The sequence below is a fragment of the Protomyctophum parallelum genome, assembly GCF_964188405.1.
Source record: "Protomyctophum parallelum genome assembly, chromosome: 11".
Lineage (NCBI taxonomy): Eukaryota > Metazoa > Chordata > Actinopteri > Myctophiformes > Myctophidae > Protomyctophum > Protomyctophum parallelum.
The window spans coordinates 10,455,051-10,477,689 of record NC_139707.1 but is presented as its reverse complement, the minus strand read 5'-3'; the positions used below and the strand labels follow the sequence as shown (position 1 = coordinate 10,477,689).

General features: G+C 48.8%; 1 protein-coding gene across 2 annotated transcripts in view; it reads right to left on the bottom strand.

Moving 5' to 3' along the window:
- Positions 1 to 14,113: 14,113 nt before the first annotated feature.
- Positions 14,114 to 22,639, bottom strand: part of ranbp2 (RAN binding protein 2) — a 45,733-nt gene continuing 37,207 nt past the window's right edge. For both annotated transcript variants that reach the window (XM_083777343.1, XM_083777344.1), the window contains 6 exons: positions 21,297 to 22,266; positions 20,881 to 20,964; positions 20,147 to 20,298; positions 16,780 to 17,053; positions 15,576 to 15,922; positions 14,114 to 15,091 (listed from right to left, as the gene is read on the bottom strand). In XM_083777343.1, coding sequence (XP_083633469.1) covers positions 14,780 to 15,091; positions 15,576 to 15,922; positions 16,780 to 17,053; positions 20,147 to 20,298; positions 20,881 to 20,964; positions 21,297 to 22,266 — 2,139 coding nt within the window. In that variant the 3' untranslated portion in view covers positions 14,114 to 14,779. The remainder of the gene's footprint in view (positions 15,092 to 15,575; positions 15,923 to 16,779; positions 17,054 to 20,146; positions 20,299 to 20,880; positions 20,965 to 21,296; positions 22,267 to 22,639) is intronic.

Genomic DNA, 22,639 nt, shown 5'->3' with positions numbered 1-22,639 from the left:
TGTAATCAATGTTACCATCCTTTTCACCCAATCAGAATTTTGCACTTTTCTTTGTTGGTGATTTGGAGACCAGAGTTCGATTCCCCCTCATGGAATATATATTAATATCCTAAATACGCTATAATATTGATTATTGATGATTCTGAAGAACAAGTTAGTTATTGATCGGTTAAAGTTAGTTATTGATCAGTTAAGTGCCAGGTAATGGCATACCTGGATGTAAAATATGAAAACAATATTTTGAGTTATAACTGTTCCACCGTGTTTGTTTATTTCTCTGCCCTTGATTTTCTATACTGCTTATATTTACATTGTTAGTAGTTATAGAATTGATGTATTTTGATACATTCTTTCCATCTAGATGACCAAGTGGGGTCCGGGGACCCCCAGGGGTCCTTGAGGGAGTTCCAGGAGGTCCCCAGCTAAATTATATTTAGTAATCAAATGGACCCTTATGGGTGTACAAATGGAACCAAATGGACCTGTTGGTTCCATGTGTACACTCAGAGTTAAATTAACATTGATTTGGAAATATAAATTGGGGGCCGAGAGATAGAAATGCCAGTAAATAGGGGTCCATAGACTAATGCATGTCAAACTGGGGGTCCTTGAAATTAAACGGGTTGAGTCACTCCTAGAGCCGTAAAAAAATAACTTCTCTTATGGGGGGGTCCCTGGCATATGTTTTCAAATGAGGGGGCTATGGGCTAATTAGTGTCAATTTGGGGGTCCTTGACATAAAAAGTTTGGGTACCACTGGTCTAGATATAGCAGTAGTATCAGCCTTGCCATCTAGTGGCTGTTATAAATCATAGCACATATCACTACATCCCTTTTTCTTTCAATGTAAAATCACAACAACATACTTTTAAACATTTCTGTTCTCTTCTCTTCCCTATCTGTTGAACATAGAGCTCTTCATCTTCTCTATCTACTGCTGTTGAACATAGAGCTCTTCATCTTCCCTATCTACTGCTGTTGAACATAGAGCTCTTCATCTTCCCTATCTACTGCTGTTGAACATAGAGCTCTTCATCTTCTCTATCTACTGCTGTTGAATATAGAGCTCGGAAAACACAATAATTTTACTCTGTGCACAAGTACCGGTATGTAGGATGTAATAATAAAGAACCTTGAACCACAGGGTAAGTGTATCAATACAGTCTTTATTTTAAACAAACCAACAAAACACACACTGTAAATATATTCATTAATGAATGAATTAATTCAAGTTTTATTTATTCTTGAAATTACACAGAGTAATCAAACTCATTTTCAGTGTCGTCGAGTAATACAATCACATCATAGAAAAACATCACGATACATCAGAAGATCATAAAAACGAAGAAGGTATACATGTGAAATTACATAGGTTTACAAGTAAAAAGCTAAAACTAATTTAAAATAAAAGCTAAAACAAATTTCAAAATGATCTATAAACAGTTACACATTGTTACACATTTCTCACCAAGGTTTTAAAACGATGCTCACCAAGGTTTTAAAACGATGCAATATACATACATACAATTAAAGATAAAGATAGTATTAGAAAATAGATAAAATAGCAAAGAAACGTGTGATACAATATATAGGGCAAATGTATCGGCTAGCAGTAGTTGCATGAATTCCCATCCAAAAGAAAAAATGAAGAATGCTATAAATTTAAAGAACAAACACACACATCAAATTCAAGTTAGTTGTTCTGTTTATATAACAGAATGTCTATGTACCGATGTAATTTGCTGTAAACACCAATTTCAACTATTTATTTAACATTCTTATCGTATATGTGTGGTTGTATGGTCTTCTTCTGTCGTATGTCCTTAGACATGAATTCAGCTCTGTTGCAGCAAGCCAGTCAGTCCAGTGTGTCATTTGGTCTACTCTAGGTCAGTACTGGTCACCGTCTGTGAGACCCCACTGTTCCTGGCTGGCCAGGAACATCTGTGGGATCCTTGATGTAGTGGTGAAGCCTGGATGTTCGGCTGCCTTCCACTGGTCCCTCCATCTTGCCTTCACCCAGGAAGCCTGGTGTTGTGTGAAGCAGTTCCTGGGCCTGTGTGGCAAAGGGGCACCGGGACTTGTAACGGCCATCCCCACTTCATCATCACATTTGTGATGACGGCAATGGACGTTTTTAGCCCAATGAGTGTTTTTTAACTCATAAACTAATGCTTGAAAAGGATTCAGCACCATGAAAACCCCCTAGTTTGACATGTCACATCACATGTTACATAAAGCACGATGAAAATTTGAATATTTTGCCTTCTATAGGTTGTTAATGGTATGGTCATATATTATGCCAATTATGAAAATTGCTCAACATATGCAAGTTAGCATCCGGCAGTTTCTAAATACTGGGGACCAATATTCAACATTTCTAACATAAAACTTTGTAGTCTGGGTTCACAATGGGGTGCTGGCAAGTAGACTAATTCCAATGCAAGCCACATATCCGTCACACGCCAATACTTGTGTGTGTGCTATAAGATTTTGCCCAAATACGGACATGCCGCAATGGAGTGGCGGGTGGGCAGATTATGTCCAAATATGTACATGAGCATGCCGTGCAGCACAAATCGACATTGCGAGCTGGCAGTTTATTTTGTTTATTTATATTTATTGAGGAATAGGAGAGGTAACTTTTTTGTCAAGTTATGCCGTTGAGTAAACCCGAGGTGGACTGCTACATCTCCTCGGTACAGAGTTCGTCTCCTTCACTCAGAGAGAGAAACACTAAAGGATTCCTATTTGCTAAATTGTACGTGGAAGCACAGGAGTACGAACTCGCCAAAAGACATGTATCAGAATATCTGGAGATCTGGGCCAGGGATCCCAAAGCGCACAAGTTCCTCGGCCAGCTGTTTGAGAAGGAACAGAGAATCGACAAGGCGGTGGGATGCTACACGCGCTCAGTGGACCTGAACCCGGCCCAGAAGGACCTGGTCCTGAAGGTGGCGGAGTTGCTGTGCAGCGACGAGGATCAGCGTGACAGCAGGGCTGAGTACTGGGTGGAGAAGGCGGCCAAGCTGCTGCCCGGACACCCGGCCGTCTTCACCCTGAAGGAGAAGCTGCTGTCCAGTCAAGGCCAGCAGGGATGGAACCACCTGTTTGACCTGCTGCAGGCTGAGCTGGCCGTCCGACCCTCGGACCCACACGTCAACACTAAGCTGGTGGCGCTCTACCGCCAGGACGGACGTCTGGACAAGGCCGTCGAGCACTGTGTGGCGGTGGAGAGGAGAGGCCTCCTGCGTCACACCCTGGACTGGAGCACCGTGCTGCTGAGCACCCTGAGGGAATACCTGGACCGGCCCAGCGTGTCCGGCGACAACAAGCTGTCCCGCCGGCTGCACAGGGAGCTGCTGTTGGCTCACTGCACCCAGCTGAGACTCACGCTGTTGGGGAGAGGCCTGGAGGCCAGCCTGGACGCCCTCCGGAGCTTTGACCAGGCCATGCAGGCCCTGAGCAGCACCGCGGCCAGCCAGGCGGACGAGCTGTCCGACGCCTTTATGGAGATGAAGGGCCACCTGTACCTGCACAGCGCCACCTTGCTGCTGAAGATGGCTCAGGAGAAGGAGCAGCAGTGGAGGGCGGTGGTGGACCTGGCCGCTCTGTGCTACCTGTTGGCCTACCAGGCACCCAGACCCAGGCCGAAGGTCAGCAGAGGAGACCGGACATCTTCTCAGCTGCTGGAGCTCCTGGCCAATGACAGACAGAGCCAGGCGGGCCACATGCTGTTCAACCTCACCACGGACATACACACTCTGGTCAAGGAGGTGGTGGAGAGATTTGGGAACAATAGAAGTCAGTTGACTCTCTTGGAGCTTCTGTTTGGACCCCACGTGCCTACCGGGACCTCCTTCATCGCCAACGATGACATCTGCACTCTCAAAAGCCAATGTCCAAAGCTCTCCCACCTGGCAAAGTTGGACGATGGTTCCATCATGTTCCACGGAGGAGACCTGCAGCACCTGAACTGGCTGGCTCTCCAGTGGGCCGTCCAGGGTCAGAGAGCCTCCCTACGAGACTGGCTGAAGCAGCTGTTCCCCCGGCTGGCCCTGGAGACCTCCAAGATGGACACCAACGCACCAGAGTCCATCTGTCTGCTGGACCTGGAGGTGTTTGTGTGTGGTGTGGCTTTCTGCAGTCAGAGCACGCTCCAGGAGAAGGCTCGGCTCAACAGCGGAGGCCATCAGCGGCTCCACGAACCTCGTTGCATGCCCCTCCCACTGCTCCGCCTCCTCTCCACCGAGTGTAATAATAATAAAATCCATCCAATAAAATCCATCCATCCATCCATCCAGTGTGGAGAGTGGTGGGATGCGGCTTACAGCCTCATCCACAAACGAGCTCCGCCCGGCATGTCGGCCAAGCTCCGGACGATCGTACAGCGTGGTCTGAGCACGCTGAGAGCTGGAGAGAAGCACGGCCTGCAGCCTGCGCTGGTCATCCACTGGGCACGTTATCTCGGCCATGCGGCTACGGCAGTGAACTCGGACCATGAGCAGAAAGAGTATGTCAGCCGCAGTGACCACTACTGGAGGGCTGTCCTCCCCCTCCTAGACAAGATCAAGAACGGACGCAGCATCCCTAAACCACTGCACCCACTGTTCGAACATTTCCCCTCCAGAGACATTCACATCTCAGCCTTAAAGGACATAGAAAATCTGCCCGTGTCGATGGAAACGGTGGTGGACCTGGATGAGGTCAAACAGCAGCTGGGGGACCGTCTGGATGAGGAAGAGGAGGTGGTGACGGGCCAACCAGCTCAGTCCAGCCCAGTAGAGCAACTCAGTATCCACCCTCCTCGGGACCAAGTCTCTGGCGGCCTTTTGCGGTTCAAGTCGCCAGACACACCTCCAGCTGCATTCGAATTCAACTCCAACTTCAAGTACGATGGAGACTTAAACTTCACAGCCCCTTGGGGCAGACACAGCGGGGGCCTGCTGACGTCACATGTTCCAACCAAAACGGATTCACCTGAGTGGAAGCCTCTGACCCCCGAGCAGCCCTCCAGCCAACCTGGCATCTTTGCCGGGTTCTCTTTTGCTGACGCTGCAGAGAGCTCAGCTAATGAAGGCCTGTTGAGCAAAGTGGAGCAACCGTTTATACTCAACGCTAATTCTTCATTAAAGTCAGGTGACACAGAGCAGCTGGCCATCCATGACGAGGCAGCGCTTTTAAAAACAAAGTTTGCGGAAGCACAGAAAATTGTGCCCAAGTTACCAGAAAAGAATGAAGAGCATCAGAAGAAAGAACCACAACCGCCTAACACCTCCATTTTGGCAGACTTGTCTAAGACTACAGCAGGAAACCTCCCGTTTGCACAGAAAGGATTTCCTCATGCTGGTAAGTGGCTGTTAAAGACAGAGGAGGATGATGACATTCATGACACAGTAGATCTTGGGACCGGGGAGGAGGACGAACAGGTCCTCTACTCCCAGCTCGTCAAATTGTTCAGATTCGACTCTGCCACCAGCCAGTGGAAGGAGAGAGGGGTGGGGAACCTCAAATTAATGAAGAATACGACCAACGGCAAACTGAGGGTGCTGATGAGAAGAGAGCAGGTCCTTAATGTTTGCGCCAACCACCTGGTCACCACCAATATGAGCCTGAAACCCCTGGCGGGCTCCAAGAAGGCCTGGATGTGGCTGGCCAACGACTTCTCAGATGGACACTCCAAACTGGAACAACTAGCTGCAAGATTTCAAACCCCAGAACTGGCTAAGGGGTTTAAGCAAAGGTTTGAGGAATACCAGAGACTGTTGGACGTCCCCCTGGGAGTCACCCCAGTGTCTTCCAGACTGTTGGACGTCCCCCTGGGAGTCACCCCAGTGTCTTCCAGACTGTTGGACGTCCCCCTGGGAGTCACCCCAGTGTCTTCCAGACTGTTGGACGTCCCCCTGGGAGTCACCCCAGTGTCTTCCAGACTGTTGGACGTCCCCCTGGGAGTCACCCCAGTGTCTTCCAGACTGTTGGACGTCCCCCTGGGAGTCACCCCAGTGTCTTCCAACGCTTCCTCTCCTGAAAACACTGGGCCCTCCACGTCTCCATCCCCCGACAGCAGGACATCAGTGGCCACGTCACATGGACCGTCCAGTTGCCACAAAGTAATCCTGTCCCCTCCCCAGTTTGTCTATGGCACATATACCCCCCGGAAGAACCTGGAGACTCCAGAACCACAGACTCTTCTCCAGGAGGGCCCAGAACCCCTAGCCGGCCAGGAGCTCTGCCAGGGGGCCCTACAACCACAGACACTGGGCCACGAGACTCCAGAACCACAGACCCTGGGCCAGGAGCTCTGCCAGGGGGCCCTACAACCACAGACACTGGGCCACGAGACTCCAGAACCACAGACACTGGGCCAGGAGCTCTGCCAGGGGGCCCTACAACCACAGACACTGGGCCACGAGACTCCAGAACCACAGACACTGGGCCACTTCTCAGAAGGACATAACCCAGATGATGAGGTTCCACAACCTCAGGATCTGGGTCAGGAGGCTCCAGAGGAGCAGTCGTCAAGACAACCACAGGACTCGGAGCAGGAGACTGAATCAAAGTCCGAAGAGGCCCAGAGTGTGACCCCTATCAGCAGCGCTTCCATAGTCCTGTCAACAAACAAGACCTCTGAACCCGACTCCACAGCTTACACTACTACTGCTGCTCCCACTCAAACCTTTGGCTTGAATACATTTGGAAGCCAACATTTGTCCAAGTTCACTGTCCTGGCCAAAAACATTTTTGGCTATTTTGGAAAGCAAGACTCTTCCACGAACGCCCCGGATATGGTCTTCGGAGCTTCATCACCACCAGCACCACAGAATGTCCGAGAGGAAGAGGGCAGCGACAAAGAGGAAGCATCCAATAATGTGGACATCCACATTGAGCCTATTGTGTCAGTGCAAAAGGTGGAGGCAGAACCAGAGACCCTGGGCGCGGAGGCCTTAGTCCAGGAGACTCCAGAACGACAAACCATGGATGAGGAGGTTACAGAACCACTGGACTTGGGTCAGGATGATCTAGAACCACAGACCCTCCTCCAGGATGGCACAGAACCACATGCAGTGGGAAAGGAGGGCCCAGAACCACAGACCCTGGACCAGGAGACTCCAGAACCACAGTACATGGGCCAGGAGACTCCAGAACCACAGACCATGGGCCAGGAGACTTCAGAACCACAGACCCTGGACCAGGAGACTCCAGAACCACAGATCCTGGGCCCGGAGACTCCACAACCACAGACCCTGGGCCAGGAGACTCCAGAACCACAGACCATGGGACAGGAGACTCCAGAACCACAGACCCTGGACCAGGAAGCACCACAGTCTCTGGGCCAGCAGACTCCAGAACCACATACCCTGGGCGAGGAGTTTGCAGAATCACAGGAATTGGGTCAGCATTTTATAGAACCACAGACCCTACTCCAGGAGGTCCCAGAACCACTAGCCATGGGCAAGGAGGTCCCAGAACCACAGACCCCGGACCAGGAGACTCCAGAACCACAGACCCTGGGCCAGGAGACTCCAGAACCACAGACCCTGGGCCAGGAGACTCCAGAACCACAGACCCTGGGCCAGGAGACTCCAGAACCACAGACCCCGGGCCAGGAGACTCCAGAACCACAGAACCTGGGCCAGGAGACTCCAGAACCACAGACCCTGGGCCAGGAGACTCCAGAACTACAGACCCTGGGTGAGGAGGTTCCACAACCACAGGATCTGGGTCAGGAAGCCACAGCACCACAGGCCCTAGTTCAGGATGTCACAGAACGACAGGCCTCAGAAGAGCAAAACTCACGTCAAGAGATCGTGGAACCACAGGACTCGGAGCAGGAGACTGAATCAGAGCAGTCCGAAGAGGCCCAGAGTGTGACCCCTATCAGCAGCGCTTCCATAGACCTGTCAACCAACAAGACCTCTGAACCCGACTCCACCACTTACACTACTACTACTGCTGCTCAAACACACACCTGTGACTTCAACACAGTTGGAAGCCTCTCATTCGCTGACCAGGCCACAAACAGTGGTGGGAAGTTTTCATTTGGAAAGCAAGACTCTTCCTTCTCGTGGACAAACACCCCAGTTATGGTCTTTGGAGCTTCATCACCACCAGCACCACAGCATGGCGGAGAGGAAGAGGGCAGCGACAAAGAGGAAGCATCCAATAATGTGGACATCCACTTTGAGCCTATTGTGTCACTGCAAAAGGTGGAGACCAAGTCTGGTGAGGAGGACGAGGAGATCCTGTTCAAGGAACGGACCAAGTTGTACCGCTGGGACCGGGACCTGGGCCAGTGGAAGGAGCGTGGCATGGGCGACATCAAGATCCTCTTCCACCCCGTCAAACACTTCTACCGCGTCCTGATGAGGCGTGAGCAGGTGCTGAGGGTGTGTGTCAACCACACCATCTCCCAGGCCATGGAGCTCAAACCCATGTACTCCTCGGCCAGCGCTTTGCTCTGGACCGCCTTAGACTATGCAGAGGGCGAGGGCCGAGTAGAACAGCTGGCGGCCAAGTTCAAGACCCCCAAGCTGGCCGAGTCCTTCAGGAAGACCTTCTGTGAGTGCCAGAAGAGCATGGGCCAGGAGGATCCAGAATCAGAGACCCTGGGCCAGGAAGCACCACAGTCCCTGGGCCTGGAGGCCACAGTCCAGGAGACTCCAGAACTAGAGACCCTGGACCTTGAGGCCACAGTCCAGGAGACTCCAGAACCAGAGACCCTGGGCCTTGAGGCCACAGTCCAGGAGACTCCAGAACCACAGTCCCTGGACCAGGAGACTCCAGAACCAGAGACCCTGGGCCTTGAGGCCACAATCCAGGATACTCCAGAAAAACAGTCCCTGGACCAGGAGACTCCAGAACCAGAGACCCTGGGCCTGGAGGCCACAGTCCAGGAGACTCCAGAACCACAAATCCTGGGCCAGGAGACTCCAGAACCACATATCCTGGGCCAGGAGACTCCAGAACCACAGACCCTGGGACAGGAGACTCCAGAACCACTGGACTTGGGTCAGGATGTTTTAGAACCACAGACCCTAGTCCAGAATGGCGCAGAACCACATGCTGTGGGCCAGCAGACTCCAGAATCACATACCATGGACCAGGAGACTCCAGAACCACAGACCCTGGGCCAGGAGGCTCCAGAACCACATAACCTGGGCCAGGAGACTCCAGAACCACAGACCCTGGGCCAGGAGACTCCAGAACCACAGACCCTGGGACAGGAGACTCCAGAACCACAGACCCTGGACATAAAGACTCCAGAACCACTTGACCTGGGTCAGGATGTTATAGAACCACAGACCCTAGTCCAGAATGGCACAGAACCACATGCTATGGACCAGGAGACTCCAGAACCACAGACCCTGGGCCAGGAGGTTGCAGAACCACAGAAGTTGTGTCAGGATGCTCTAGAACCACAGACCCTAGTCCAGAATGGCGCAGAACCACATGCTATGGACCAGGAGACTCCAGAACCACAGACCCTGGGCCAGGAGGTTGCAGAACCACAGAAGTTGTGTCAGGATGCTCTAGAACCACAGACCCTACTCCAGAATGGTGCAAAACCACATGCTGTGGGCCAGGAGACTCCAGAACAACTAACCCTGGTTCAGGAGGTTCCAGAACCACATGCTGTGGGCCAGGAAACCCCAACACAACAGGCCCTAGTTCAGGATGTCCCAGAACCACAGGCGCTGCCGGGTCAGGAGGTTCCACAACCAGACACCCTTGGCCAGGAGGCAAGCCAAGAGAGCATGTCCCCACAGGCCTTGGAGCAGGAGACTGATTCAGAGTCCTGCACACCCCAAGGGCAGTTCATAGACGTCCCCCTGAGTGTGGCCCCGGTCAGCAGCGCTTCCATAGACCTGAACCTGAACTGTGAACCCGACTCCACTGCTCACATTTCAGCACCACTAAAGAACGGCGGAGAAGAAGATGGGGGCGATGAAGAGGAGGCGCCCAATACCGTTGACATCCACTTTGAGCCCAATCTGGCAACCCATTGGAAAACAAAGGACAAAACGGCACTATCTGCTGTTTGTTTGTTTCCTCTGGGGCCCGTTTGGTCCGCCGTCAGGCCTCATCCGGCGGGGCGCCGCCGACGTTTTCAATCCACACATCCCCAATGTACACACGTTCTAAATACTCATGAATACCCCCATGTTCTGAACATCCCTGAGATGTTGTGTGCCAACCACACCATCTCCCAGGCCATGGAGCTCAAACCCATGAACGCCTTAGACTACGCAGAGGGCGAGGGCCAAGTAGAACACCCGGTGGCCAAGTTCAAGACCCCCGAGGTGGCCGAGTCCGAGTGCCAGCAGCGCATGGGCCAGGACACGTTTGACCCGTCATACACACACATGTCCCGCGCCTCGCAGCACTCCAGGCAGACCAACCCCCTGGTGTTCCTGACCGTGGCCGCGAACGGAGAGCGTCTGGGCACCGTCACCGTAGAGCTGTTCTCCCACGTCGTCCCCAAGACGGCAGAGAACTTCCGGGCGCTGTGCACCGGCGAGAAGGGCTTCGGGTTCCGGGACTCCGTGTTTCACAGGGTCGTACCGGACTTCATGTGCCAGGGGGGCGACATCACCAACCACGACGGCACGGGGGGGAAGTCAGTCTACGGCGGCACGTTTGAAGACGAGAACTTTGACGTGCGCCACACGACTTGCAGTCTGCTGTCCATGGCCAACAGGGGGCGCAACACCAACAGCTCCCAGTTCTACATCACGCTGAACAAGGCGGAGCACCTGGACTCCAAGCATGTGGTGTTCGGCTGGGTGCGCGAGGGCATGGACGTGGTGAGGCAGATGGGCGCGCTGGGCACCAAGAGCGGCAAGCCCAGCAAGACCATCCAGATTACAGACTGTGGACAGCTCTGAGACGCCTCCAAGCTTCACCACCATCCTGATCACACTGAGGACAGCTCTGAGACACCGCCAAGCTTCAATAAGATATTCTTAAAGATGGAGTGCCACAATTTTTGTATTTTTCCAGTTTTTCATGTGTCTATGAGGTGACAGTAGCCTACTTCATTAGACACCCTGGAGTCGTTTTTATGTGCAATGGTGTATTAACGTTGTATTTAGTGTTTTTTCCTGGAGGATGAACCCTTGACAGTCAAACGGGCCAATGAAATAAACAGTAATATAGTGACATCACACTATCCGCCCCTCCCCCTTTATCATACAACTACAGCTGTAGGTGCGGCTTCAGTTCAGGTGGATGGCAAACCAGGCATACTTAATGAATTGTTGGGTGTGTCCACATAAAAGCATGATTTTAACAAATACTGTACACTTTTTGGAAAAAGTTCTTCCTCTTTATATTATAATAATACCTGATAATCATGTTTTAGGGTGGGAAAACACCCTAAACTTTAAAGATGGGGTTTGTGTGTATGGAGTTAACATTACTCCAATAGACCCCTGGGTGTGGTCTCTAATATACGGCAACCTTTCCTGTGTTTCTTCACTAGTCCGATCCAGAAGAACACAGTCCACAGACCAGAGGTAGAAAACTGTCGTTCGTTCCCTGATGTCATCGCTAGGGTCCTAGGGACACATGCATCAGTAAGCAGGAACTGGGGATGGCAATGAAGGTGAAAGTAAAAAGGCCCAATCGAAATACACCGCTTTAGTGACACAATAAAATCAGCTGTTGGCGTGGCTTCAGCTCAGGTGGGTGGTGCTAAGGTGAAAACCAGGTATACTTAATGAACTGGTGGGTGTGGCCACATAAAAGCATAATTATAACACTTTCTAACACCTTTTTGAAAAAAGTTAAATAAAATCTTCCTCCTAGTAAAATCATCAATCAAAAGGTTCCTTTTCCCTTCATCTGTATCCTTTTTTCAGTATTAGTTTACCATCATTAGATTAATACACAATAATCAACTCAAAACAAACACTTTATTTATAGAACACACCCAAATCAAATCATAATGAATACGGCGTACGTGTTCAATCAATTATTCACGCAAAGAAAACAGCATAAACTGTAGACAATATTAGTTTGCCCTCTTCTACAAAAATAAAAGTTACAATTTACAATTAAGGCTGCATTCTGGAGTCATCTGTCGTGCGTGACAAGCTGTCCCTTGTATCATTCCGTAACTTGTATTATACCGTCTGGACTTTAATTAACACCAGAAGTACTGCACCACCTGCTTTATCTAGTCACTCTGCCAACATCATCGGGACAAAGTGTTTGTATGTGGGGGCGGTCAACAAGTCTCACACTGTGAGTGTTTGACACAGACCAACCTCTGGCTGGACACACCTTCTGCACAGCCTCTTGCAGAAAGACGCTGCCGCTGGGGTCATTCGGCATTTACCTACGATGGAGAACTGTACATATTTGGCGGTATAACCAGTAATAGCACTGACCTCAACCATCTGTGGAAATTCAATCCAGAGAACTTCTCCTGGAAAGTAAGGCCTATGTCCAAGGAAACGAGTCCATCTTGGACATGCTGTTGCATTGTGGGAGATTGTGTCATCCTCTCTGGAGGACTGATGACCTGTACATGTTAGACTTAAGTCCTAGTCTGAAGACGTTATGCAAACGGCAGTTATAAAGTACCATCTTTACCAATCAGAACTCACACACAACATAAGGTGGGAACTGGCAGCCATGACTAACAGCAACAAATAAGATGGCGTCCAATAAGGGCGTGGCCTCATGTGGCTAATCTGTGATGTCAGTAAACTATGTTTTTCTATGACAATATGACTCCATATTTGGGCCTGATCCGACTGCCATTGACACCGATCATAACGTTGTTAAAAATATTAAATTTTAAAGGAAAGAAATCCCCTCCTAAATTCAGCCATTAGTGTAGATTTATTCAGTGTATAGCTGTGACGTGAGCGCCCCCTCCTGAGATACTTCCGGGTCCTACTTTTGTGTCGCTTTTGTGTCCCCATAGTTATACTGTGACCCACATGGAATACTATCGCCATTTTATTTTATTGTGTCAACTAAATCCTCAGTAATGCAAACTAGATTCAACATACTCAAGCCTGCACACATTCTAAATATGCCCCCGAAATATTTTACAGAGCACCTTCAATAATAATGATAATAATAGTCTTTCTCCACATCTTGTACAAAACATTAATAATTCTACTCGAGTTGGAAGCATTAAGACCATTTTAACCCTCAATGGCTTCCTTTCTGAAAAATAACGTCATTGTAAAAAGATTCACGCGTTTAGATATTCTATATTTACAATGGGATGCGGACGGGAGCTGGTGCCACTTGGACCCGGACGTAACGTAGCACTACAAAATGACGTCAGACTTAAATACTGAATAGGGCCCTAGCACCTCCTATAATCAGGCATTAGTGTAGATTTATAGGGCGCTAGCACCTCCTATATTCAGACATTAGTGTAGATTTATAGGGCGCTAAGACCTCCTATAATCAGGCATTAGTGTAGATTTATAGGGCACTAGCACCTCCTATATTCAGACATTGGTGTAGATTTATAGGGCGCTAGCCCCTCCTGTATTCAGCCATTAGTGTAGATTTATAGGGCGCTAGCACCTCCTATATTCAGACATTAGTGTAGATTTATAGGGCGCTAGCCCCTCCTATATTCAGCCATTAGTGTAGATTTATAGGGCGCTAGCACCTCCTATATTCAGGCATTAGTGTAGATTTATAGGGCGCTAGCCCCTCCTATATTCAGCTATAGTGTAGATTTATAGGGCGCTAGGACCTCCTATATTCAGCCATTAGTGTAGATTTATAGGGCGCTAGCACCTCCTATATTCAGACAGTGTAGATTTCCGTCCTACACAAACCTTACATTTCCATTGATAATAAATAAATGGCCAGCCTGCATTCAGATGGAACGTTGGGGTAAATACATAAGAAGCAAAAGGTGTGCAGTCATACTGTACCTTATATAATATTACAAATAAATTCCTTACACGCCAGGTTGGAAGTGGTTAATGATAGTTACAGTTTAGAGAAAAAAAAGAACAAGTCTATAAATAATTACTACTACTTTTCATTTTATAAACAAACTTTATTTACGGCATCAGAACATTGGTCTTAAAACGCAACGGGGGGGGGGGGGGGGGGGGACCAAATACACCCTATGGTGCCCTATTTCCCCTGCTTCACATGTTTTTTTTGGGAGGGGGGGCATGTATTATACATGTACTGTACATAGGGAATGTCTTTATTTATTGTATTCTTTCCCCAACAGTTATTTGAGAGACCCCCCCCCCCCCCCCCCATTGTTTGTTATTAAAGGAGATACAGGTCAATTTCAGAACGTCCAGAGTGTAGCTCAGACCGTGCGAGCACGCTGGCCTGGCTCTTAGGCTCACTTTGAGATCCCCGCATTGGACCACCGTGGACCACCATGACGGTGGTTGCACACTGGACACGTTTTTCGGAAAACCCGACGGAAAAAACACAGCTAAAAATCAGAAAACGCGTCCAGTGTGCATTGACCTTAACTCTGGAGAGTTTAACAAATGGAACCAAATGGACTCGTAAGTTTGGTTCCATTTGTTACACCCTCAGAGTTAGAGCAATACGTAAGGGATTTGTCTGGGGCAGGCTCGGCTCCCGGATGAAATGACTGAGGGGGCAGTAAGAAAATATGTGCATAAAACCTAAACTGAGGTGGCAGAATTTGCAACTGAGGGTGCCAGGCCTGATCACCTGATCCTGATCACAGTGTGATCAGGATGGTGGTGAAGCTTGGAGGCGTCTCAGAGCTGTGATCAGGATGGTGGTGAAGCTTGGAGGCGTCTCAGAGCTGTCCACAGTCTGTAATCTGGATGGTCTTGCTGGGCTTGCCGCTCTTGGTGCCCAGCGCGCCCATCTGCCTCACCACGTCCATGCCCTCGCGCACCCAGCCGAACACCACGTGCTTGAAGTCCAGGTGCTCTGCCTTGGTCAGCGTGATGTAGAACTGGGAGCTGTTGGTGTTGCGCCCCCTGTTGGCCATGGACAGCAGGCCGGCGGAGGTGTGGCGCACGTCAAAGTTCTCGTCCTCGAAGGGGCCGCCGCCGCCGAAGATGGACTTGCCCCCCGTGCCGTCGCGGTTGGTGAAGTCGCCCCCCTGTGGAGAGGAGGAGAGGGACAGGGACGTTAGGATTGATTGAATCCTTTTTTTTTAAATTAGCCGTGTTGATTTTGACAGATTTCGTTTTCATGTAATTTAATGTGTTTTCTTATTTCAGTATTTTTGGATTTTTGTCTATTTAAGTTTTAAGCATTTCTTGTAATGTGACCTCAATGTTGTTTTCTCCATTTAGCAAAGCACTTGTCCTGGCATTTTTAAATGTGGCATAAATATTCAGGACCATAAATCAGATTCCAAATATTGTGATGTGTTGGTCAAACCCAGCTGACTCAAACTGATGACCCAGCTAGGTCTAGCTGTCACTCAAACTGATTGACAGCTAGGTCTAGCTGTCACTCAAACTGATGACCCAGCTAGGTCTAGCTGTGACTCAAACTGATTGACAGCTAGGTCTAGCCGTCTCAGACAATGTATCGACAGACGGCCACCGACCGTGCTCTCTTTGTCTCGCTCCTCTCACCTGACACATGAAGTCCGGTATGACCCTGTGGAACACGGAGTCCCGGAACCCGAAGCCCTTCTCGCCGGTGCACAGCGCCCGGAAGTTCTCGGCGGTCTTGGGGACGACGTGGGAGAACAGCTCCACGGTGACGGTGCCCAGACGCTCTCCGTCCGCGGCCACGGTCAGGAACACCAGGGGGTTGGTCTGCCTGGAGTGCTGCGAGGCGCGGGACATGTGCGTGTAGGACGGGTCAGACGTGTCCTGGCCCATGCGCTGCTGGCACTCGCAGAAGGTCTTCCGGAAGGACTCGGCTATCTCGGGGGTCTTGAACTTGGCCGCCAGCTGTTCTATTCGGCCCTCGCCGTCTGGAGAGAGAGAGAGAGAGAGAGAGAGAGAGAGAGTGATACGAGCCGAGACGGAGAGTTCACTTAACACGGGAGTCCCAGAGATAAATAAACACACACACACACACACACACACGCACACACACCTAAAAAAATATTATGCAAAAGTACATTTTCTTTCGTAATATAATTCAAAAAGTGAAACTTTCATATTCTAGATTCATTGTGCAATATTTAAAACCTCTTAAATAATCTTGATGATTATGGTGTACAGCTCATGAAAATTAAAAAACCCCATCTCAAAATATCACATGAATATTTCACAGGACCACTAAAAGAAAGATTTTCTTTAATCCAGAAATGTCGACCATCTGAAAAGTATATCAATGTATGCAGTCAATACTTGGTCTGGGCTACTTTTGAACAAATCATTTCATCAATGGGGCGTGGCATGGAGGTGAACAGTCTGTGGCACTGATAACATGTCTGACACCTTCCTCTTGACAATACAACCTAGATTCTATGTGGGGTCCAGGTCAGGCCAGTTGGCTGGTCAGTTAAGCACAGTAATACCATGGTCAGTACACCAGTTACTAGTAGTTTTGGCTCTGTGGGCAGGTGCCAAATGCTGCTGTAAAAGGAAGATCAGCGTCAACATGAAGCTTGTCAGCATACGGAAGCACACAGTGCTGTAAAATATCATAATAGACGGTTGTGTTGAGACTCTGGACTTGATAAAACACAGAGATGATTTAGGCCATGTTATCTGCTATGGCGTTGATCCACAGCGACAGTGAAAACAGAGAAAGACAGTAATATTATACTTTTGCCAATTACAATTATTATTTTGTTCTCAACTAAACCAAAAAGAATCCAACCTGTGTAGTCGGTGGCGGTCCAGACCAGAGCGCTGGTGGAGGAGTTCATGGGTTTGAGGTCCATGGCCTGGGAGATGGTGTGGTTGGCACACACCCTCAGCACCTGCTCACGCCTCATCAGGACGCGGTAGAAGTGTTTGACGGGGTGGAAGAGGATCTTGATGTCGCCCACGCCACGCTCCTTCCACTGGCCCAGGTCCCGGTCCCAGCGGTACAACTTGGTCCGTTCCTTGAACAGGATCTCCTCTTCCTCCTCGCCAGACTTGGTCTCCACCTGAGAGAGAGACACAAGACAATTTACAATTTAAGCATTTATCAGACGCTCTTAATCCAGAGCGACTTACATTAAGCAAGAACAAAAAAGCATGGGAATACATCACATAAAAACATTTATCAAGAAACATGCGTAAGCTAAGAAAGTAACAGTGGAATATCTATATAATGAAGCTATACATATAAACTATGCATCTATACTACTATAATATACATATGTACTATGACGTGCTATGACTACATACAATGCAATTATAGTGCTGTCTACATGACATGCTATAAGTCTGTATCAAATGCTATCCAAGTCTACAGAAATGCTATCTAAGGGGGTGGGGTAAGTGCTATGGGCCATGATGGAGTCTGAAAAGGTGGGTTTTCAGACTACGGCGGAAGATTGGGAGTGATGCTGCAGTTCTGACTGTAATGGGAAGTGCATTCCACAGTTTTGGAGAAGAGTTTGGGACGTGTGGAGCGTTGTCCCGGCGGTTTTAGTGAGGGTACTTCCAGCTTCCCTGCGTTGGCTGATCTGAGTGCGCGGGAGGGTTTGTATAGGGTTCGATCATACTTGCAAGATATGGGGGAGCAATACCTTTGGTTGCTTTGAATGCCAGCATCAGAGTTTTGTATTTTGTGCGGGCAGCGACCGGGAGCCAGTGGAGGGAGCGGAGCAGGGGGGAGACATGTGAGAATATTGGCTGGTTGAAGACCAAGCGAGCTGTGGCATTTTGGATCAGCTGGAGAGGCTTAAGTGCACATGCTGGTAGGCCAGTAAGGAGGGAGTTACAATAGTCAAGTTTTGACAAGACTGTTGTCTGGATTAGGAGCTGGGCTGATTCCTGGGTGAGGAACGGTCTAATTCGTCGTATGTTATAGTGTGAACCTACAGGATCGAGTGACAGCTGTGATGTGGGTTTTGAACGAGAGCTGACTGTCCAGGACAACACCAAGATTCCTGGCTGTTGGGACAGACGTTACCAGGGCGTTGTCTACGGAAATAGTTAGCTCCCGCATAGGGCAGGACTTAGCTGGGAAGAAGAGAAGCTCAGTCGAGAAGCTCAGTCGAGAAGAGCGAGAGAGCGAGAGCGAGCGAGAGAGCGAGAGAGAGAGAGAAGACTGTGAGCTCTATGGCAGAAAGTCTATACCAGGGGTGTCCACTCTTTTTTTTTTACATGAGAGCTACTTTCAAAATGACCAGCTCAACAAGCTCTACTCACTGAAAACATTATAATACCATTGCTGAAAATGGCTTTGGAATAGCGCAGTGCTGTCATTACATTTAAGACAAATGCACTTGGAATGGGAAAGGGGAGAAATGGAATAGGTAGAGTAGGAGTTTTTTTGCATTTCATTTGTAATATACGGACATTTGTGCGCAGCAACACTCTTGAAAACAAAGTATTGCATTATGGGTTTCAGCATTATGTCAGTCAATCAATCAAGTCAACTTAATTCAAGTGGCAGATGCCAAAAAATGTTTTTATATTTAAATGAAATATTCTTTAGGGGCATGTCATGTGATCTACCTGCACAGCCTTTGTGATCTACTGGTAGGTCGCGATCTACCTTTTGGGCAACCCTGGTCTATACCTTCAGTCAAAAATGTTCTTTCCATCAAAGGTTGTCAATACTGGACTGAGCTCCCCGTCACACTGAGGGAGATCCTCACTTTCACAGCTTTTAAAGGACAATTGAAACAGTGGCTTGAAGTGCGTTATGTTTTTGTATGCAAGACGTTTTAAGACTATTTTAAGACCTCAACATTAATGTAATTGAAAAGACCCAGTGAAATGAAATGGGAGTTTTGTTGTTGGCTTTGTGCCGAGCACTGCCGACGATGCGTTCTCTCTCTACGTCGTCCTCAGACGAGCCCTCCATCGGCGTCTCCAGTCATCTCGGTTCTCCATACATCTGGCCAGCTCCTTTGTGCTTTCCGCACCAGTATCTTTCTTTAGTACGTCCACGTAGGTAGGTGTGGGACGTCCTCTCGATCGATGCCCGTGTGTTGGTTCCCACAGTACAAGCTTTTTGGCCGGGAGTTCTTGATGTCGGTGGCAGTGGCCAGCTAGTCTCATCCTCCTTACTACTATCTTCTCTGTTACACTTGGTTCTGTTACACTTACACTTGGTTCACGGATCAAAACAACAAACTAAACGCTGGCTTAAAATGGAACTATAAAAGTCTAACAAGGATATTTTGTCCAGCAGCAGCTGTACGTAGAAACTGCAGTGGCGGACGTCTCAGAGTCAGTTAACGCCCTTCAGAACTCCCTCCTGTGTGAACGGGATGGGATAGGTTCGGTGTACGCTACTGTATTTGTGTGACGTCATAATGGTGGTACCCGGAGAGCCAAATATGTTCTGAGGTGGTACTTGGTGAGAAAAGGTTGAGAACCACTGATGTAGACGTTTCAGAAAGTATTTATTTAACCCATTTTCTAAAAAACGCCTTCTAAATACTGATCTAAGTTTTCTGAAAAGCTTCACATATTTATATATCATCATCATTTTTATTTAATTTTTTGAGGGGTGCTAGCCCCTCCTATACCTACAGCTTGTCCCCACAGGTCTCATATTTGCCATTGACAATGACAGGAGAGATTAGGTCAAATGTGCCTCAAATACGACGTACATTTGTGGCAACACAAACATTAGATGCCATTGACAATGAAGGGAAAATGTACGTCAAATGTAGACGAGCAAATCGGCTAACCAATCACATAAATTTAGTTAATGCAATGATGTATGATGATATATATATTGATAAGAGCACCCCTCACTTCACACGGGTGTGATTTTTGGAATACTGTATATACTGTACTGTACAGAACACCAGAAGGGGTTCCCGTCCAGAATGGGTTTAAGACCTTTAAAGCCAACTCTTGTTATGACAAATCATGACAATAAACGTGACAGTAAATGTGTTTAGGCCAAACAAATAATTAGAAAGTAGGAAAAAAAAGCAGGGTACAACACTTTTTTAGTTTTTCTTCTTTTCTTTGTTTTTCTATGAAATAAAGATGTGTGTGTGTGTACTTCAGTAGGGGTGTGTGTGTGTGCATGCACGTGGCTGCGTGTGTACGCATGTGCGTGTTACCTCAGGTAGAGTCACAATGGGCTCAAAGTGGATGTCGTTGTTCTGGGCGTCCTCTTCGCCGCTCCCCTCCTCCTCTCCATCGTTTTTGGGCGGCGGCGGCGCTCCCGCCCCGAAGACCTTCGCCCCGGCGTTCGACCACGAGAAGGACGAGTCTAGAGGGGGGGGGGGGGGATTATTGTATTAATTTGGTCATTAAAACTGGTTCAGCGCCACCACAGAGAGAACGAGATTAATTCACCTTTGAAATCGATGCCATGCCCGGCATCCCGAGATTTGTTTTATTCCTCATAATGCGGGGAAAAAGAAAATAATTAATTAGCATGTTTTCGCATTTTATGCTAAGGGACGGTCGTGTCCACCTAAAAAAGGTCTTCATGTGCATTATGGCACATAATCTGTATCTCTGAGAGTGTAACACATGGAACCAAATGGACCCTTACAGGTCTAACTCTGAGAGTGTAACACATGGAACAAAATGGACCCTTACGTGTATGTGTGTGTGTGCATCATGGGTTGCTAAATGTGTCTTGTGTCTTCCAGGTTCGTCTACAGTTCACCCTCTGCTCAGATGAGTCAGGTCATCCCATCTCCATCAACCTATCAGAATCACCCCCTCAGGGGATCTCACCTCCATCAACCTATCAGAATCATCCCCTCAGGGGATCTCACCTCCATCAACCTATCAATGAGATGCAATATCGTTTGCTTTCTTTAAAGAGGAAGTGGTTGCAAACCTTGCTTTCCGAACGCAAACTCTTCTCCGGTGGTTTGGGCCAGGTCAGCGAAAGAGAAGCTCCCGAATGAGTTGAAACCGAAGTCTGCAGAGAGAGAGAGAGAGAGAGATAGGGAGAGGGAGAGTTAAGTGCACTGCAGTGATTAAACAAAACAAAATATGCTCCTGTCCATTAACTACATTTTAAGTTAGTTTGTTGAACGTTTCCCTCAGAATAAAGATGGTGGGGTTCAAGTGGTTAAACAAAGGTATACAGGTTTTTTTTCCCTTATTTTTTTAAGTCTGTCCTATAATCTCTCAGGTTTTCCTCTGCGACATACTGGGGTGAAAATATTTACATATACGTACCATCCATAATATGACGTGACTGTAAAGGTTCAGTAAAGTTAACAATGTAAAATGAGGTTCTAACATTACCCTCAACAGCAGCGGTGGTAGTAGCAGTAGTAGTGTCAGCGACGGAGGGTTCGGGTTCCGAGGTCTTTTTCGTCGACAGGTCTATGGGAGCGCTGCCGATGGCGGCCATGCTCTGAGCCTCAGCGGACTGCTCTGCTTGAAGCATGGAGGGCTCTGGTTCAGACTCTGGCTCCAAGGCCTGTGGTTCTACAGACTCCGGTTCAGTCTCCTGCTCCAAGGTCTGTGGTTCTGGAGCTGGAGCCTGCTCTTCTGGGGCGTCCTGGACCACAGCCTGTGGTTCTGGAGTCTCCTGAGAAGTGGCCTGGGCCTCTGTCACCTCCAGCAGAGGGCTCTGTTCTTCTGTCACCTCCAGGACAGGGCTCTGGTCTTGTGTCACCTCCAGGACAGGGCTCTGGGCTTGTGTCACCTCCACCACAGGGCTCTGGGCTTGTGTCACCTCCACCACAGGGCTCTGGGCTTGTGTCACCTCCACCACAGGGCTCTGGGCTTGTGTCACCTCCACCACAGGGCTCTGGGCTTGTGTCACCTCCACCACAGGGCTCTGGGCTTGTGTCACCTCCACCACAGGGCTCTGGGCTTGTGTCACCTCCACCATAGGGATCTGGGCTTGTGTCACCTCCACCATAGGGCTCTGGGCTTGTGTCACATCCACCATAGGGCTCTGGGCTTGTGTCACCTCCACCACAGGGCTCTGGTCTTCTGTCACCTCCACCACAGGGCTCTGGTCTTGCATCACCTCCACCACAGGGCTCTGGCCTTGCGTCACCTCCACCATAGGGCTCTGGGCTTGTGTCACCTCCACCATAGGGCTCTGGTCTTCTGTCACCTCCACCATAGGGCTCTGGTCTTCTGTCACCTGCACCATAGGGCTCTGGGCTTGTGTCACCTCCACCACAGGGCTCTCGTCTTGTGGTGCTTGGTCTGCGCTGCTGGAACATACAGCAGCGTCCGTTCGTAGTAGCTCAGCATCCTGAAAGAGTGGGTTCAACATAACAACAATCGACTCGAGTTCCACTTCAATCAATGGCTTACCAGCACATTTCCTTTGCATGCGTTCTCTTTCAGATACAAATGTGATTGGAATAGTTATTATTGTATCTGGTCATTGATATGATGTCACTTGCTGTGTGCAGCACTTTGTTAACAGTTTTGAAAAGTGCTACATGAAATAAAGTCATTATTTCGAACTAAAATGCGATACATTGTAGTGCTACGGACGAAAGAGTTATGATCCTAGATGACTATTTCTATGTTTATATATTCTACCGTTAGACTGATGATAGGTTCTTGGTTTGCGGATGATCCTAGATGAATAATTATGTGTATTTCTAGTTTTCGGTGAA